Source organism: Cnephaeus nilssonii (genome assembly GCF_951640355.1).
Source record: "Cnephaeus nilssonii genome assembly, chromosome: 11".
NCBI lineage: Eukaryota > Metazoa > Chordata > Mammalia > Chiroptera > Vespertilionidae > Cnephaeus > Cnephaeus nilssonii.
This window is the reverse complement of record NC_137082.1, coordinates 37,416,694-37,432,464: the sequence shown is the minus strand read 5'-3', so window position 1 is coordinate 37,432,464 and position 15,771 is coordinate 37,416,694. Positions and strand designations below refer to the sequence as shown.

General features: G+C 44.5%; 1 protein-coding gene across 1 annotated transcript in view; it reads left to right on the top strand.

The window, feature by feature from the left end:
* The window catches only part of NDRG3 (NDRG family member 3), a 72,812-nt gene extending 58,026 nt beyond the window's left edge, over positions 1-14,786 (top strand). The window contains exons 10-16 of the mRNA XM_079785024.1: positions 342-445; positions 1,236-1,301; positions 1,424-1,475; positions 6,425-6,472; positions 10,165-10,200; positions 10,290-10,341; positions 13,199-14,786. Of these exons, the coding sequence (XP_079641150.1) occupies positions 342-445; positions 1,236-1,301; positions 1,424-1,475; positions 6,425-6,472; positions 10,165-10,200; positions 10,290-10,341; positions 13,199-13,380 (540 nt within the window). The 3' untranslated portion in view covers positions 13,381-14,786. The remainder of the gene's footprint in view (positions 1-341; positions 446-1,235; positions 1,302-1,423; positions 1,476-6,424; positions 6,473-10,164; positions 10,201-10,289; positions 10,342-13,198) is intronic.
* The last annotated feature ends 985 nt before the right edge of the window (positions 14,787-15,771 follow it).

Here is a 15,771-nt window from a genome sequence, read left to right as displayed (position 1 = left end):
ACAACATGAAAAAAACACAAATAAAGAAATGGGTTCAGAAAGGTTAGGTGACCTGAGTTCCACAGATAGTACTTGAATCCAAATCTAGGGCAGTTTTCCACTGAGCTGAAGGTAGTGTTAGTCAGCATATTCCCAAGTTTTTGCGCTTGACCTAGAGTTGGCTACCATCCTTTTCCATCACAGATCCTTTGGTGCCCTCATCCAACACAGAATGTGGCACTGAACCAGTCTGATACAAATATGGGCAGGGAGATTTGGTTTCAGACATTGATATTGCAAACCAAACACAGGAGGCTTATACTGTAACTCAGAAGTTTACTTGCGTCTTTCCATTGTTCTAGGAAGAGTTACAGGCCAACCTGGACCTGATTCAAACCTACAAACTGCATATTGCCCAAGATATCAACCAAGAAAACCTACAGCTCTTCCTGTGTTCTTATAACGGGTACAGTTGTTTCCTATTTACTTAAATGCAGACCAGGTCTAAAAACATAATGGACTTTCAGGGGAGAGGGGAAGGGGAAATGAACTGCTTCTTCTAATGTGTGATGGGATTGTTTTTGTGCTGTTTTACCTACCACAATAGAACACGAAGGGCTTTTAGACAGGAAAACATCTGTCAAGAAGAATGAATGAACTGAAGGCTGTTTTGTGCAAGTTCAAGTACCAGTTGTCTTTAGGTGTTTTGAGATTAAAAGTACCTAAAGTCATGTACACACATAAAAACACACAATTTGAGGTAGCACAGAAAAGTGCATGTGGGGGGGACAAATGATAGAATCTTGGGCCTTAATTCAGTTTCTCTTTGCTGACATCTTGTAGAAGTAACATGAACAGAACCTCTTTCTTTTTAGTCAATAACTATGTTAGTTACAAGGAAAATGTTCCCTCCTTCTCCCCCCAAAAATATCCCTTCTCTTAAAAGGAATTTATTCCTTTATAAACAAGTTGGAAAATTAAATGCCCTTAGGACTTGAGGGTTTCAGTAGCGTTCCTGTTGAGTTTTACAGTTGCCTCCTTTAGCATCCCACATAGTCCTTCAGGGTTGAGCTAGGAACCTTGTTCCTGCTCTACCATTCAGGATGGCTGCTTGTGAACAAACCGCATAAGGGCCCCTTCCCTCATCGGGTGTGAAAGATAGTTTTTACATTCCCTGAAATACTTTGGTTTTCATGACCAGGAAGAGTTGTCATGATTTTACCTGAAAAAGGGCATTGCTTCCTTTGTTTCTCTAGACGCAGAGACCTGGAGATTGAAAGACCCATGCTGGGCCAAAATGATAACAAATCAAAGACTTTAAAGTAAGTCCCTCAGTTTCCCCTCTAAATTGCTGGATATCTTTGCCTTTCATAGACGAATTCAGGGTTCAGTGGAGCTTCTGTTCTGCTTGCTGAGTGTTGCCTCTTATTTTGGCTTTTTGCAGGTGTTCCACTTTATTGGTGGTAGGGGACAATTCACCCGCAGTTGAGGCTGTGGTAAGTATGTCCTGATGTTGTGAAGATGAATGAGATTGAAATGTAATAAAATGTATATAGCACACTGCTGATGCGCTAGGAACAGTTTGTAAATACTAGTTTTTGTTATTTCTGATTAAAAATATAAGTTCTTGCTTTTTGGTATAAATGAATTCCTCCTTGATCACTAGGTTTCATCAGAAGGGATCAGTTCACTTTGTGTCAAGTAGTTCAACTAAACACTATTTGCTTATTGTCAGATTGCGAGCAGCATCGGTGTTCTGCAGCCACCATAAATCTGGGACGGAATCAGCAGGCTGGAAGGCTGTTGGAGCCTGTATGCTTTTCTCTACCTCCTTCTTAAGCACATAGCACATTGTTAAAATAATAGATGCTCATTGTAGAAAATATGAAAAAAATGGAAAATAGAAGAACTTGAGGAAGAATCATGATCCAGTTACCTAAAGGCAAACTTTTATTTTATATAAGTTTTTTACAAGGTTTTGGGACTTGATTACTTAATACTATTGATAGCATTTTCTCATAGTATAAAGTCAGTATATCTGTATAATTCAGTCTTATAAATGTACCTTTGTTTATTTAACCTCATTCTCCTGTTGATTATTTCTGATTTTGTCCCATTAATATGTTGCTGTTGAACATCTTTATAAAATCTGCCTGAATTTTTTATTATTTTCCTGGGGATGTATATCCAGAAGTGTTTCATAAACCTTTGTAAGATTTTTGATATATTTTTCCAGATTCCTTTCCAAAAAAGGACTCATAAGTGTGTTGCCACCAGCAATGTTTGAGAATGCCCGTCCAGCACTAGGTTTTTAAATTCTATTAGTTAATTGGTAGGTTAATTAATTTGCACTTCTGTGGTTACAAATGAAGTGACAGTTTCTCATATCTATTAGCATTTGCTTGTGTTTCCCACAGCATATATAACTTAAAGTACCTGTGTGAAGTTACCTGGTTTTCTTTGGCAGCTTTCACTTTTGCCCTTTTTAGAGCAAAATGTTAGGGAGTAAGGCTTTTTAGAAAGGGAACCTAATAACCAATCAGGAGTGCGTACATAGGCAGAAAGGTGGGGCTGGGAGAGGGAGTGTTTATAGGGTGAGATACAGTTGGTGATAGATTATATTCACATCTCCCTGTATTGCCCTGTAAAACAGTCTATTTCTCATATAAAATACATGGCATGGCTTGAGCACATAGGCAGGTGACCCTCACATAAAAATAAAAAAAATTTCCCCCAAAAGGTAAACCTATGTAATAAAAGGCTAATATACAAATTGTCCCTTTGACTGGGAGTTCAACTGGGAGTTTGACCAGGGGGGCGGGGCCGGCTGGCCAACTGCCTCTTCCCTCCCCGCCCCCCTGGCAGGCCGCGCCCCAAATCAACCTGCCACACACACACACACACACACCATGGGCGGGGGGGGGGGGGGGGGGCGGGCAGACTGGACCCCACCCATGCACAAATTTGTCACGGGGCCTCTAGTAAAATTATAGTGTTGATCCCAGTTCACCAAGAAGGATTTTTATAAAGGTCAGTTTTTTCTGGCCGAAAAGGTAGAGATAGGTTCTGTGAAAACATTTATCAAGAACATTTTTCACGCTGGCTAGTGTGGCTTGATTGGACCATTGTCCTGTACACTGGAAGGGCATGGGTTTGATTCGTGGTTAGGGCACATACCTAGGCTTTGGGTTTCATCCCTGGTCGGGGCGAGTACTAGAGGCAACCAATCGATGTTTCTCTCTCCCTCCCCCCTTCCTCTCTCTAAAATCAATAAATACATCCTCAGGTGAGGATTTAGAAACACATTTTTTTCATAAATGTGTACTTAAGACAAAAATAGTGTTGTTTTTAGAAAATACCCTAGCCCTAACTGGTTTGGCTCAGTGGATAGAGCGTCGGCCTGCGGACTGAAAGGTCCCAGGTTCGATTCTGGTCAAGGGCATGTACCTTGGTTGCGGGCACATCCCCAGTAGGGGGTGTGCAGGAGGCAGCTGATTGATGTTTCTCCCTCATTGATGTTTCTAACTCTCTATCCCTCTCCCTTCCTTTCTGTAAAAAAATCAATAAAATATATTTTTTAAAAGAAAATACCCTTAATTAGAATTCCCTAATAATGCTGAGTTATTTGTCTTTTTTATGTTTATTTTTTAATATATTTTTTATTTCAAAGAGGAAGGGAGAGGAAGAGATAGACACTTCGGTGATGAGAGAGAATCATTGATTGGCTGCCTCCTGCATGCCCCCTACTGAACCCGTAACCCAGGCATGTGCCCTGTCCAGGAATTGAACCAGTGACCTGCTGCAGGGGACGATGCTCAACCAACTGAGCCTCACCAGCCAGGGCTCATACCTTTTTTTGTTTTTAATCCTCACTTGAGGATATTTTTTCAATTGATTTTTTTTGAGAGAGAGAGAGAGCAAAAGGGAGGGAGGAGAGGGAATGGGAGAGAGAAAGAGAGAAACATTGATGTGAGAGAGACACATCAATAGATACATTGATTGTTTGCCTCCTACATGTGCCCCGACTGGGGCTGGGAATTGAACCTGCAACCCAAGTATGAGCCCTTGACCGGGAATCAAACCCTCCACTCTGGTGTAGTGGGCCGACGCTCTAACCACTGTTGAGAGCCCGGTGGGTGGGGCTCACACCTTCCATGTTTGTGGAGAAGAACATTGCTAGCCCTATATGTGCCACAAAGCAGATGCTGTTCTAGACAGATTCAGATCTAGCTCCCCAGGCAGAGCTCTTCAATCCCACAAGCTGGTAGAGAATAGAGGCCTGTCTATGCATGGAAGGGCAAGAAGAAACTCAAACAAGTTCTGGTCACTGTTGGTAGCTATTGTTTTTAGCATATGTGCTGCCAAAGTGAGCACTGTTACTAGCTATTCTGCCTCACATTCATTCAGCATCATTTTTTGAGCTTTTCTTATTTGCCTGGTGTTATAGAGAATACAAAAAAGAGTAAGATGGAGACTCTGCATTTGTGGAGTAAACGTGTCAAAAAATAACCATTGTGCTTAACCTACCAGATATGGAGACTTCTTACAAGTTATAGAAATTACAAATTGTTGAACCAGAGGAAAGCATGATTTATTATAGTAAACTGAACTTGGGAGTTTATTCTTCTAGAAAATATTTATTGCCTATCTGCTGTATTCTAAGCACTGTGCCTGGCAGTTTTTTAATTCTATCTTTTAGGCCCTGGCCAGTGTGCTCAGTTGGTTGGAGCATTGTCCCATACACCAAAAGGTGACAGGTTCGATTCCTGGTCAGGGCACATACCCAGGTTGCAGGTTTGATCCCTGGTGTGCAGGAGGCAATGTATCGATGTTTCTTTCTCCCACTCCCTTCCTCTCTCTAAAATTAATAAAGTTCTTTAAAAAAAAAAATTCATCCTGGCTGATGTGGGTCAGTTGGTTGAGTTTCGTCCCATGCACCAAGAGGTCACCGGTTCTGTTCCTAGTCAGGGCATATGCCCGGGTTTCAGGCTCAATCCCCCATGGGGGAGCATGCAGGAGACAGCCAATTAATGTTTCTTACTCATTGATGTTTCTCTCTCCCTCTACCTTCCTCTCTCTCAAAAATGAATAAAAACATTTTTAAAATAAATAATTCTACCCCTTAGGGTTAATGCATATTCTGTAGTAAACTAGTATGTTTGTTTATCACTGTCTGTATTGTTATTTATATAGAATAAAAACTTTGATTTGGTGATCCTAGCTTTTCAGTCATCCCCTGATTTTATAAGTGTTTTGTATGTACCTGCCTAGAGCAAAAGTTCAGCTGGATTACTGGTTCTTTCCTTGGTAATTTCAAAACCTACTTGTTTCTCTGCCTCTGTAGTCCGTCATACAGGCCACTTCTGGTTACTTTCTTTAAACAGCTCACACCCCGTCACCTCAGAAACCTGCCGTGGCTTTTTGCCTTCCGTGGTAATCGTCAGTCTGCTTCTTCAGTCTCAACCCACTTGCGTCCTCCTCATCAGACTCTTGCCCCTGAAGCACTACACGTGCTCTGTACATGCACTTCACATCCCCTGCCTTTGTTTATGCTTCCCCCCTGACTCTGGAAGCCTTCAAACACCCACTACTTCTACTGTATCTCCAGAAAGTCCAGTCATTCTTCTGTACTCACTCAGCTCGCTTGTGAAATTTTAAAGTGATGTCATTCTGTCTTATATTATGTTTCACCACACTAGATTCCAAACTCTTAGTGTACAGTGCTTTGTATGTCTGTGCTTGGCAAATCTGTAAAAGGTGAGGGATCCAGTTGATCAGATTGGCCAGAAAAACATTGCTAAATCTAGAGATTATCTCCCCAAAACATTTTTTTGAGGTCCCTGCCTTTGTGGATACAGGAGTACAAGATACCAAATATGTAAATACACAAGGTTATAATTGTTCATTATGATGACTGTTGTGAGAGAAAAACCATAGAGGGTTCAACTTTAGATGAGACAGCCAAAAAGACCTTGAGGCACAATAGAGTCTGGGTGCAAGGAATGGCAAACCCACCACCTCCAGGGCATAGGACAAAGGTAGGAAATGGACAGGGGAGGTGCACGGGGCTCAGCCAGGCCAGTTGTCTGGGAAGCCACCAGGACCACAGCAGGTGATCACGGCCACAGGTCCAGTTCACTTTTTAAAGAAGTTGGTAATTCGCCCCATGTTATGTATGGTAGTAAAAGGAATTAAATTCAACATGTGATTCTTTAAAGAGTCTACTTGTAACTGATTCAGTAGTGAAATTAGCCAGATTTTTAGATCTATTCAGAAATGTCAGGTATAAAGAGCATCATATAAATATATCTCCTATTTATTTATTTATTTATTTAGGCTGATTCAGCAACCTCCAAACTGAGCTGTTGATCCTGGAAGATCATTCTCATGCCAAGCTATTTCTTCTATTTCTAGTAGTTCCTAAATTTTTCTCCTTTTTTTTTAGGTTGAATGCAATTCTCGCCTGAATCCTATAAATACAACTTTGCTAAAGGTAATACATCTTCTTTCCTTATTGTCAACCATATTAGAGTATTTTATACATGGTTCAGGTTACTGTATTTCTGAAATAGTTGCCCAGAAAGAAGGAAAGCTTCTTTCTCTCGCTCTCTGACATTCTCTCATTCTTTTTTTTTTTTAAGAAAAAATTTCCTTAATATATTCTCGTAGAAAATTGGAAAATAGAGAAAAGTAGAAAGAATAATGTAAGTAAAAATTATCCATAATCCTACACCCAAAGGCAACCTATGGTAAAAATATTGATGTCTTTTTCCTATACATTTTTAGATCATCAAGACTATAGGATATTTATAGCACTGTTGTTGTTTTTTTATTATTTTTATTGATTTCAGAGAAGAAGGTAGAGGGAGAGAGAAATAGAAACATCAATGATGAGAATCATTGATTGGCTGCCTCTTGCACACTCCCTACTGGGGATCGAGCTGCAACCCGGGCATGTGCCCTTGGCCAGAATCAAACCCAGGACCCTTCAGTCTACAGGCCGACGCTCTATCCACTGAGCCAAACCAGCTAGGGCTAGCCCCGTTTTCCTCAACTTTTTTGACATGAGCATCTTCCCATGTCATTATATACTTCACTAGAGGCCCGGTGCACAAAATTCATGCATGGGGGGGGGTGTCCCCTCAGCCCAGCCTGCACCCTCTCCAATTCGGGACCCCTTGGGGGATGTCCGACTGCCGGTTTAGGCCCGATCCTGAGGATCGGGCCTAAACCGGCAGTCGGACATCCTTCTTTTACAATCCAGGACCACTGGTTCCTAACTGCTCACCTGCCTACCTGCCTGATCGCCCCTAACTGCCCTCCTGCTGGCCTGGTCACCCCCAACAGCCCCCCCAACAGCCTAGTCGCCCCCAACTGCCCCCTCCCTGCCAGCCTGGTTGCCCCTTACTGCCCTCCCTGCTGGCCTGGTCACCTTCAACTGACCCCCCCGCCAGCCTGGTCGCCCCTCACTGCCCCCCCTGCCAGCTTGGTCACCCCCAGCTGCCCCCTCTGCGGGCCTGGTTGCCCCATGCAGCCTGCTGTTCGGTTGTTTGGTTGTCCCTCACTAACCCCCCTGGTCGCCCCACGCAGCCTGCTGCTCATTCATTTGGTCGCCCCTCACTAACCCCCTGCCGGCCTGGTCACCCCACGCAGCCTGCTGCTCATTCGTTTGGTCGCCCCTCACTAACCCCCCTGCCGGCCTGGTCGCCCCACACAGACTGCTGCTCAGTCGTTTGGTCACTTCTCACTAACCCCCCTGCCAGCCTGGTCGCCCCACACAGACTGCTGCTCAGTCATTTGGTTGTCCCTCACTAACGCCCCTGCTGGCCTGGTCGCCCCACGCAGACTGCTGCTAAGTCGTTTGGTCGTCCTTCACTAACCCCCCTGCCAGCCTGGTTGCCCCACGCAGCCTGTTTGGTCATCTGTTCGGTTGTGCTGGTTGCTTAGGCTTTTATTATTATAGATAAGCATTATTTAATTTTGTGAGAATTAAGATAATGGATAGAAATTCTTTATATGCTAAATCCTATTGTATTAGAAAGGAAGCTCCCAATAACCTCTCTTTTAGGCAAATAGAGAACAGCTCCTGTACTAAATGTTTAGGGTTAGTATCAAGTTTCTCCCCTTTTGATTGAACTCCAGGCAAAAGCATTACTCTTGCTTTTTCTAGCACCTCTAGTGTATTGTTTAGGGACTGACCCTTTGGTTCGAATTTGGAGTACTGTAGAAATGAGTGCTGATTTTATGTTGCTTACTGCTGCCTTCTCAGCCTGAAACACCTGCTTTCTTCCCTTTCTCTTTGAAGTGTGATTGAAAAGGAAGTGCTGTCACCAGAAGCAGCCCATAGTTCCTGGAAATATAGCATGAGGTTAATACTCAGAGGGGACAAAACTAAGTGTTCTGGGGCCCAGGTGATTAATGAACTAGTCTGAAATACGAATGTTTTTAAAGTATGTGGTTTCAAATTAGTTTCTCACTGCAGGTTTGAATCCATACTCCAGAAACAGAAAAGTGAACTCTGCAGTAGCCATAGATGTGGGCCAAAGTGCCCATCTACAACCCCATGAGTGAACTGACTCTCCAACTATTTGATAGATGTCAAGCTTCAAATAGTTTCTCCCAATGTTCTTTCTGCATATGGCAACTGATTTATGGTTCTAATCAGATTTTGACTCCTAAACATATAAAAATATAACCTGTACCAGTTAGGTCTGTTTTATACTTAAATCATGTTAGATGTTTGTTCCTGCTCTTATACTTGAAATTTTCAGGGGACTATTTCTTATTAACCCCAAATTTCTTTACCGTCTGTAGTATCCCATGTGCTAAATAATAGTCCCTCCCTTAAGGAAAGTTCTTGTGCTAGTGAATAGAAACCATGGGGTTCACATCTTTTTTTTTAAATGCCAGTCAGCCTGAATAGGATACTGTCTGAGTACCAAATACATAACAGGGGAAGGAGGAGGGTGGCTCTTGTTTGGCCATCATGCCCTAGAAACATCATTCTCTGCAGACTGACAGAATCTGCATCACCTGGGAGTTTGTTTCAAAATGCAAATTCTTGACCCTACCCCAGAATCTCTAGAGCAGGAACCCAAGATTCTGAGTTTTAACGAGACCTCCAGGTAATTCCAATGCATGCTAACAGAACCCTAGAAATCCTTGCACAAGTGAGAATAATCAGATGTAAAGATTTATGAAGTGCCCTGACCTGTGTGGCTCAGTTGGTCGGTTGTCATCCTGTACTTCAAAAGGCCGCCAGTTCAATTCCCAATCAGGGCACATACCCAGCTTGCAGTTTTGATCCCCAGTCGGGGTGCATGCAGGAGGCAACTGATCAATGTTTCGCTCTCCCTCTTCCTTTCTCTCTCTTAAAAAAAAAAAAAAATCAGCTAAAACATTTTAAAAAAGAAAAAAAGATTAATGAAGTGAGAGACAGCCTCACCAAATCTAGCTATGGCAGGAAAGTGGCTGACCAAGCGAGTTGGCCGAATCCACGTCAACACCTGATTTTTAATTTATTTTTTTAAAATCCTCATTCAAGGGTATTTTTCCATTAATTTTTAGAGAGAGTGGAAGAGAGAGGGAAAGACAGAGAGCAACATCGATGTGAGAGAAACACATCAATTGGTTGCCTCTTGCTCGTGCCCTGACCAGGGCCAGGGCCGGAGAGGAGCCTGCAACCTAGGGACCCTTTGGTCTGCAGGCCAGCACTCTATCCACTGAGCCAAACCAGCTGGGGCCAGCTCCTGATTTGAGAATCCCCTTAGGCATAAAATAAATATAATATAGAGCTGAGAGGGAACTTGGAACACACGGAACCCTGAGAAGTTAGGGTCACACTGAGGACTCTGAGAGTAACATTCCTTCAGGTGGAGGCGGGACCATGGTTGGTGGTGGTGGTTAACTCACCACCACCCCGAACAGAAAAGTCCCACTGTGGGCCTGAACGCTCTGTGCCTTACTGACTAAGTAACAGCATTTTCAGATTTATGTACCAGGTCATTGCTAGAATGTAAGCCTTTGTGTAAGAGTGCATTGAGGAGATGTATACTTGGACACGGTTCAATGTTAAGTTGAGGAACCTAAAATTCAATCCTATCCTGTTTGAAATGACTAGTGGATATTCAGAGCATTTCCCTTAAGTGTAAGTTCCAGCTGACTTACATATTTTTCCTCTTTTAGATGGCAGACTGTGGTGGACTGCCCCAAGTAGTTCAGGTAAGGAGATTTTTATTTTTTTAAGCATTTATTTGACTCTGCCTCGTTGCCTGTACAAACATTAATGCCTTCTTATTTTGTCATCCTAGCCTGGGAAGCTCACTGAGGCCTTCAAGTACTTTTTGCAGGGAATGGGATACAGTGAGTAGTATACAATTTTCTATCTAGCAAAAATTTATTGGTGTTGGGGTCATTTTGACATCTTGTGGGAGCCCACAATTCTCTGTGCTAGCCAGCCTGAAATCAAGTAGAAACCAAAACAGTTCTGCAGTGTGTGTGTGTGTGTGTGTGTGTGTGATAAGCTAACACACTTACTAAGCAACTAGAGATTATATAGTTATATACCAGGCACTCTGTATTTATAACCTTAAGAGGTAAGTTCTGCTATTTGTCCTATCTTATAGAAGAAATTAAGGCTCAAAGAAGCTAAGCACATTTCCCAGAGTGGAACAGTTCAGCCACAGAGCCATGTTCAAACCCTGGCGGTCTGATTGCAGAGCCCCCATGTTGAACCACTGAAGCTTAGGCTGGCCTAGCTGTAAATCTGAAATTATGATTTGCATTTAAACTCAGCTGGTTAATGACTCCTGGCCTAGAGCAGCGTCGCCAACCTTTCGGACCTCACAGACCACCAGTGGTCCGTGGACCACCGGTTGGCGACTGCTGGCCTAGAGAAACAAAGGGCAACTAGAGAAGAAAAGAGTAGTGCCCTCAGGTAAATCTGCTCCACAGCAGGAGGTGAACTTAGAGTATTTTAGAGTGCGTCAAAGGATGCGTCCATAGCACGTGCCGCTGTCCTGATCTCGAATTGTGAGACCCCTGAGCTTTCTCGTTTGTCACAGACTATCCACACTTGCTCCTTTCTTGGAGTTTTAAGAAAAACTCTTCCGCCCAGGTACAGAGCTGTTCACCTAGGAGGGTGGTTTTCTCCTGTTTTTGGTATTAGTGCAGATAATGGCCATTGGGCAGCAGCTGGGCCTCTGGGTCTAGCCCAGTACCTGGCAGCAGAGCATGTATGTGTTGTCTGGAGTGGCTGTGTGATCCCCGTCTGTGATCTGCTACCAACCAAGCCCACACCTGTCCCTCTGGGTCACGGAGGGACAGGAGCCCCTTTCCTAGCCAGTTCTCTCATCCTCCGAGAAACAGTCGATCTTCCAGCCCATTTCTTTCTCTTTTTTTTTCCTTTTAATATATTTTTATTGATTTCAGAGAGGAAGGGAGGAGAGAGAGATAGAAACATCAATGATGAGAGAGGATAATTAATCGGCTACCTCTTACACGCCCCCTACTGGGGATTGAGCCCACAACCCAGGCATGTGTCCTGACTGGGAATCGAACCATGACCCCTGGTTCATAGGTTGATGCTCAACCATGGAGCCACACCAGCCGGGCCTTCCAGCCCATTTCTAAACCAAAGCACGGATGGCTGTTTATGGTGGAGGGGAAGACTATTATCACCTTTGACTGGTTGAGAGAAGTAACATCTGAGATTCCATAGAGCATCCGTCAGCCTCACCTGCCTGAGATAAAACTTCAACCCTGGCACTCTGGTTGATGTAGCTCAGTTGATTGCATGTCATCCCATGCACCAGAAGGTTGTCGATTCTCTTCGGGGTCAGGACACATGCCTGGGTTGCAGGCTTGATCCCCAGTAGGGAAGGTACTGGAGCAGCCAATTGTTTCTCCTTCACATCAATGTTTCTCTCCCTCTCTCTTCTCTCTAAAATCGTTTTTTTAAAAACATTTAAAAAGCAAAAAACAAAAACTTAATCCTTGGCTTAAGAGTATTCTGTCAGTGGCTGCTAGGCAGCTGAGGTTGCCACTTGGCACTCACGGGTCACTAACCTGCCTTTTCCTGTGTCCACCTGCTTCCAGTCCCGTATGTGCAGCTCAGTCACCTGAGCACCGAGTCAGGTACCTTCCTCTGTGCTGGCCCTGCTCCCGCCTCCCAGCCATGCTCTCCTGGCTGCATTGGCTGTCTGCAGCATGTCCGCAGTTTTCCTGTGCAGTGAGAGCCTGATAGAACGTGGCTCATTGTGCCCCAAGAGTGTTAGCTTGCAGGTCTAGCCCTGGGCCCCCAGGAAGGAAGGAAGGAGCGGGTTATACTAGTAATAGTGCTTCCTCTCGTCGTCCTAAGTTAAGTTACAGGAGCACTGAAACCTTATAGGCAGGGCCCTTTTCCCCCATTACCTACTGAACCTTGTATTAACTCCCAGACACAGGAATCAAAGGGCTACCTTGATTCTAAATAGGACCATCAGAACCTGTGCCTAGAAATTTCTGCAGGTGATGGCATCTTCTGACCCCAGCATTGAAGTAACAGCCGGAGGGAATGGCTGGTGCTTCAGGAAGACAGGCAGAGAGGTTATGCCGGGTAAGGCCCTGTTCTGGCCAAGTGGAGGACCTTAGGCTCAGAGCAGTGGCAGAACAGGAGTCTGAGTTAAACACCCACCCTCCGAGCCCTTCCCGCTCAGGCAGCCACCAGCTTCAGGCCCTCCAGCCCTCTAACCCACACCTTCCTACATGTCTCCTCCCCAGGTAGCAAGGTAGCCTGTGGACATGGATGGTAGTCTTGTTGTATCGGGCTTGCACTGTGTTTGTGAAACACCTTCATACTTGTGTGGTTTGTCTTTCTTTTTGGTTTATTCTTGCATGCACTACGGGTTTTGGTTACCTGTGTGGGTTCCCAAAGCTTCCTCCCTAATTATTCATTATGAATGGCGTGGGCATAGCTAAGAGGCATACTCTGGACTTAGGTTTCTCCTTGTTCTGCTGTGGACAAGAATCAACTAAGATTCCAGATCTAGAGGATTAAAGCAGCCTTGCATATAGCTACTCACCTAGAGCAAATAATGCAAAGTGAAGATGGCTTTATCTTGTCCTGGGTGTCACCTTAAATGGATTGGGAAAGCTAAACATAAAGCCTTTGGTGAAACTTCTGGATTAACTGAGTTTAACCAGGGCTCCATCTTCTAGTCCTCTTGGTTCTTTTTTACAGTACCATCTGCCAGCATGACCCGGCTCGTCCGATCACGAACCCACTCAACCTCAAGTAGTATCGGCTCTGGAGAAAGTGCCTTCAGCCGATCTGTTACCAGCAATCAGTCAGATGGAACTCAAGAATCCTCTGAGTCCCCTGATGTTCTGGACAGACACCAGACCATGGAGGTGTCCTGCTAAGCAGATGCTCCTCCCCTGGACCATGCAAGTCCATCCTCCTCCAACGACCACTCCACAATATAACATTTCATCCAGCAAACCAGCATCTATCTTTAACTCCTGCATGACCACTGACTCTTTCTCTCTGGTATCCTGGATTTATCATTCTCTGCCTGCCCACGCCCCTTTTTGTATGTACCAGGAACCACTTCCATGCCATTACTGTAACATTCCAACATCCTCAACTGATCAGATCTCCATATCTTCTCTTACCAGCTTTTCTCCATGCTTTCCCAACTACATATCTGATAAGATTCTTTAATCCTGACGTATGTGTGTGAGCACGCGTGTCTGTGTTTGTGTGTGCGTAGATCTGTGGTTTTAGACATGCTTTCTTGTAGAGCTTCTGCAAAACAAAAAACAAAAAAGGGACTTTTTTTGCATTTTCAATGGTGTTTTTAGGGGAAATATACAGAACAGCTTTCTAGATTGGGTAGGTTACTACATTCTCTTTTGGTTCCAAATTGGTCAACAAGATTTGCAAGGTGACTTCTGAAGAGAGCAGCTCTGAGGAATGTGGAAGATCATAATTACTGTTTGAACTCTTGACTGATTGTGACCAATAGAAGGGAGCCTATTACATAGAGAAGCAGGCAGGGTGCCCAGCCACCTGCTCCTGTCCAAATGAATTTTCATACACTATTCCATAAATAAAAGGGAGGGATATGTACTGTTAGAAGCCCATGAATAATGAGGTTCTGGTACAACATGGAGTAGTTTCCAAGGAGTGGGTGTAGCTTAATTATTGGACTCTATTAGAACAGGAAGGTTGAAAACTAAATGCCAGGCATTCACTCTGCTGGAGCAAAACTGTCTGATAGGACTACCAGACATCTGCAAGAAATGCCTCCAGGTCTGTGATGGAGAGATGGAGAAACACTGTCCATCCTCCAAAAAGGGAGAGGTATGGCCTGAAAATTGTCGGTGGTGAGGAAATGGCAGTGGGAAGAGGAACTGGCATTAACATAATATCCTATTTAATAAGTATAGTCTTTTTTGCAGCACACTTAATGGAAGCTAAGTGAAGTTGAGATAGAACTCATTTCTCAGGAAGATTCTTAATTCTGCAAACTCTCTTTTGTAGGAGGGAAGGGGTCAGTCTGTAAGGCAGCCTGTCCAGGTAAAACTGTGTTCAGCCTACTACGATGTGAGTATCGCTGGGTGGAGGGTGAAACGAGCTGCCACACAGCCAGGGCCCAGCTACTGAGAGCATCGAGATGTAAACACAGGGCGGCACAATTCCAACTCTTAGGAAGGGGCTTTTTCGTCGTAGTATTCGCTTTCTGCCAAGATAGGGAATGCGTCACTCTGCCAGAGTACGACTTTTTACAGATTATTAAATAAAGCTGTATATGTCTCATTGTTACCCAACTGCTGGTCTTATTTCTCTCAAGCCACTCCCTGGGGCTCAGGGAGGGACCAAGGTACTGTATATGGGCTCTGCGCTGGGCATTTCCACATGCTTGATCATTATCCCACCCAGCAAAGAAATGAAGTCTTGGCATAAATAATTTGCCTACGGCCGTACCAGAAGCCCAAGTCTGTCTCACACATCCTCTATCCAAACCAAAAATCGTGAGAAGTCTAACCATGGTTTGTGATGGAGGAGAAGCTGAGGTCTTGGAAAGGTGTTCCGTACCTCAGCTCTGCCGACTGTGTGGGGTTGCTGAGTCCCGCCCCTCAGCAATAATCTACCACCACTTGTTGGTTTTGCAAACAGACCAGGTTGTATTTCTCCGGAAATGGCTCTCTTTGTACCCACCAAGAATAATTTCAGGAGGCCACCATCTCAGGTTAATTTTGAATGATCCAGGAGCCATAGTACAGCAAGGTTGCTGTGTCTGTGGGAGAAACTGGTAAAATGACTTGGACCCTGCTCAGTCTGGTAGAGGAGATGGAACAAATGCACGCAGACAGATACAGGTCACCAAGCTGAGTTCCCAACATTGCAGGCCAACACCGAGCTCCAGAGCTGGCTGAGGTCTGGTGAACAGTTCACTGCTACAGCCGTTTGGCCCCACTTGGCAGGGATGGTTGCCTGCTTTCCCACCTTAGCCTTGTGCCTGGAGTCAGGCCTCCACCGAATGCACCTTACTGGCCCTAACTGCACTCTTTCCTCTTCTCGTTTTCATTTTCTTTCTTCCTGTTCAGTCCAAAAAAATCTTGGGTGCCTGCTTTGTGAGAGGTAAGGAAAGTGGCCAGGTGTACTATATGTGATGATTGGATAAAGCTCTCTTCCAGCCCGCTGGCATGGCTCAGTGGTTGAGCATTGACTTATGAACCAGGAGGTCATAGTTCGATTCCGGTCAGGGTGCATGTCCCGGTTGTGGGCTTGATCCCCAGTGCGGGGGT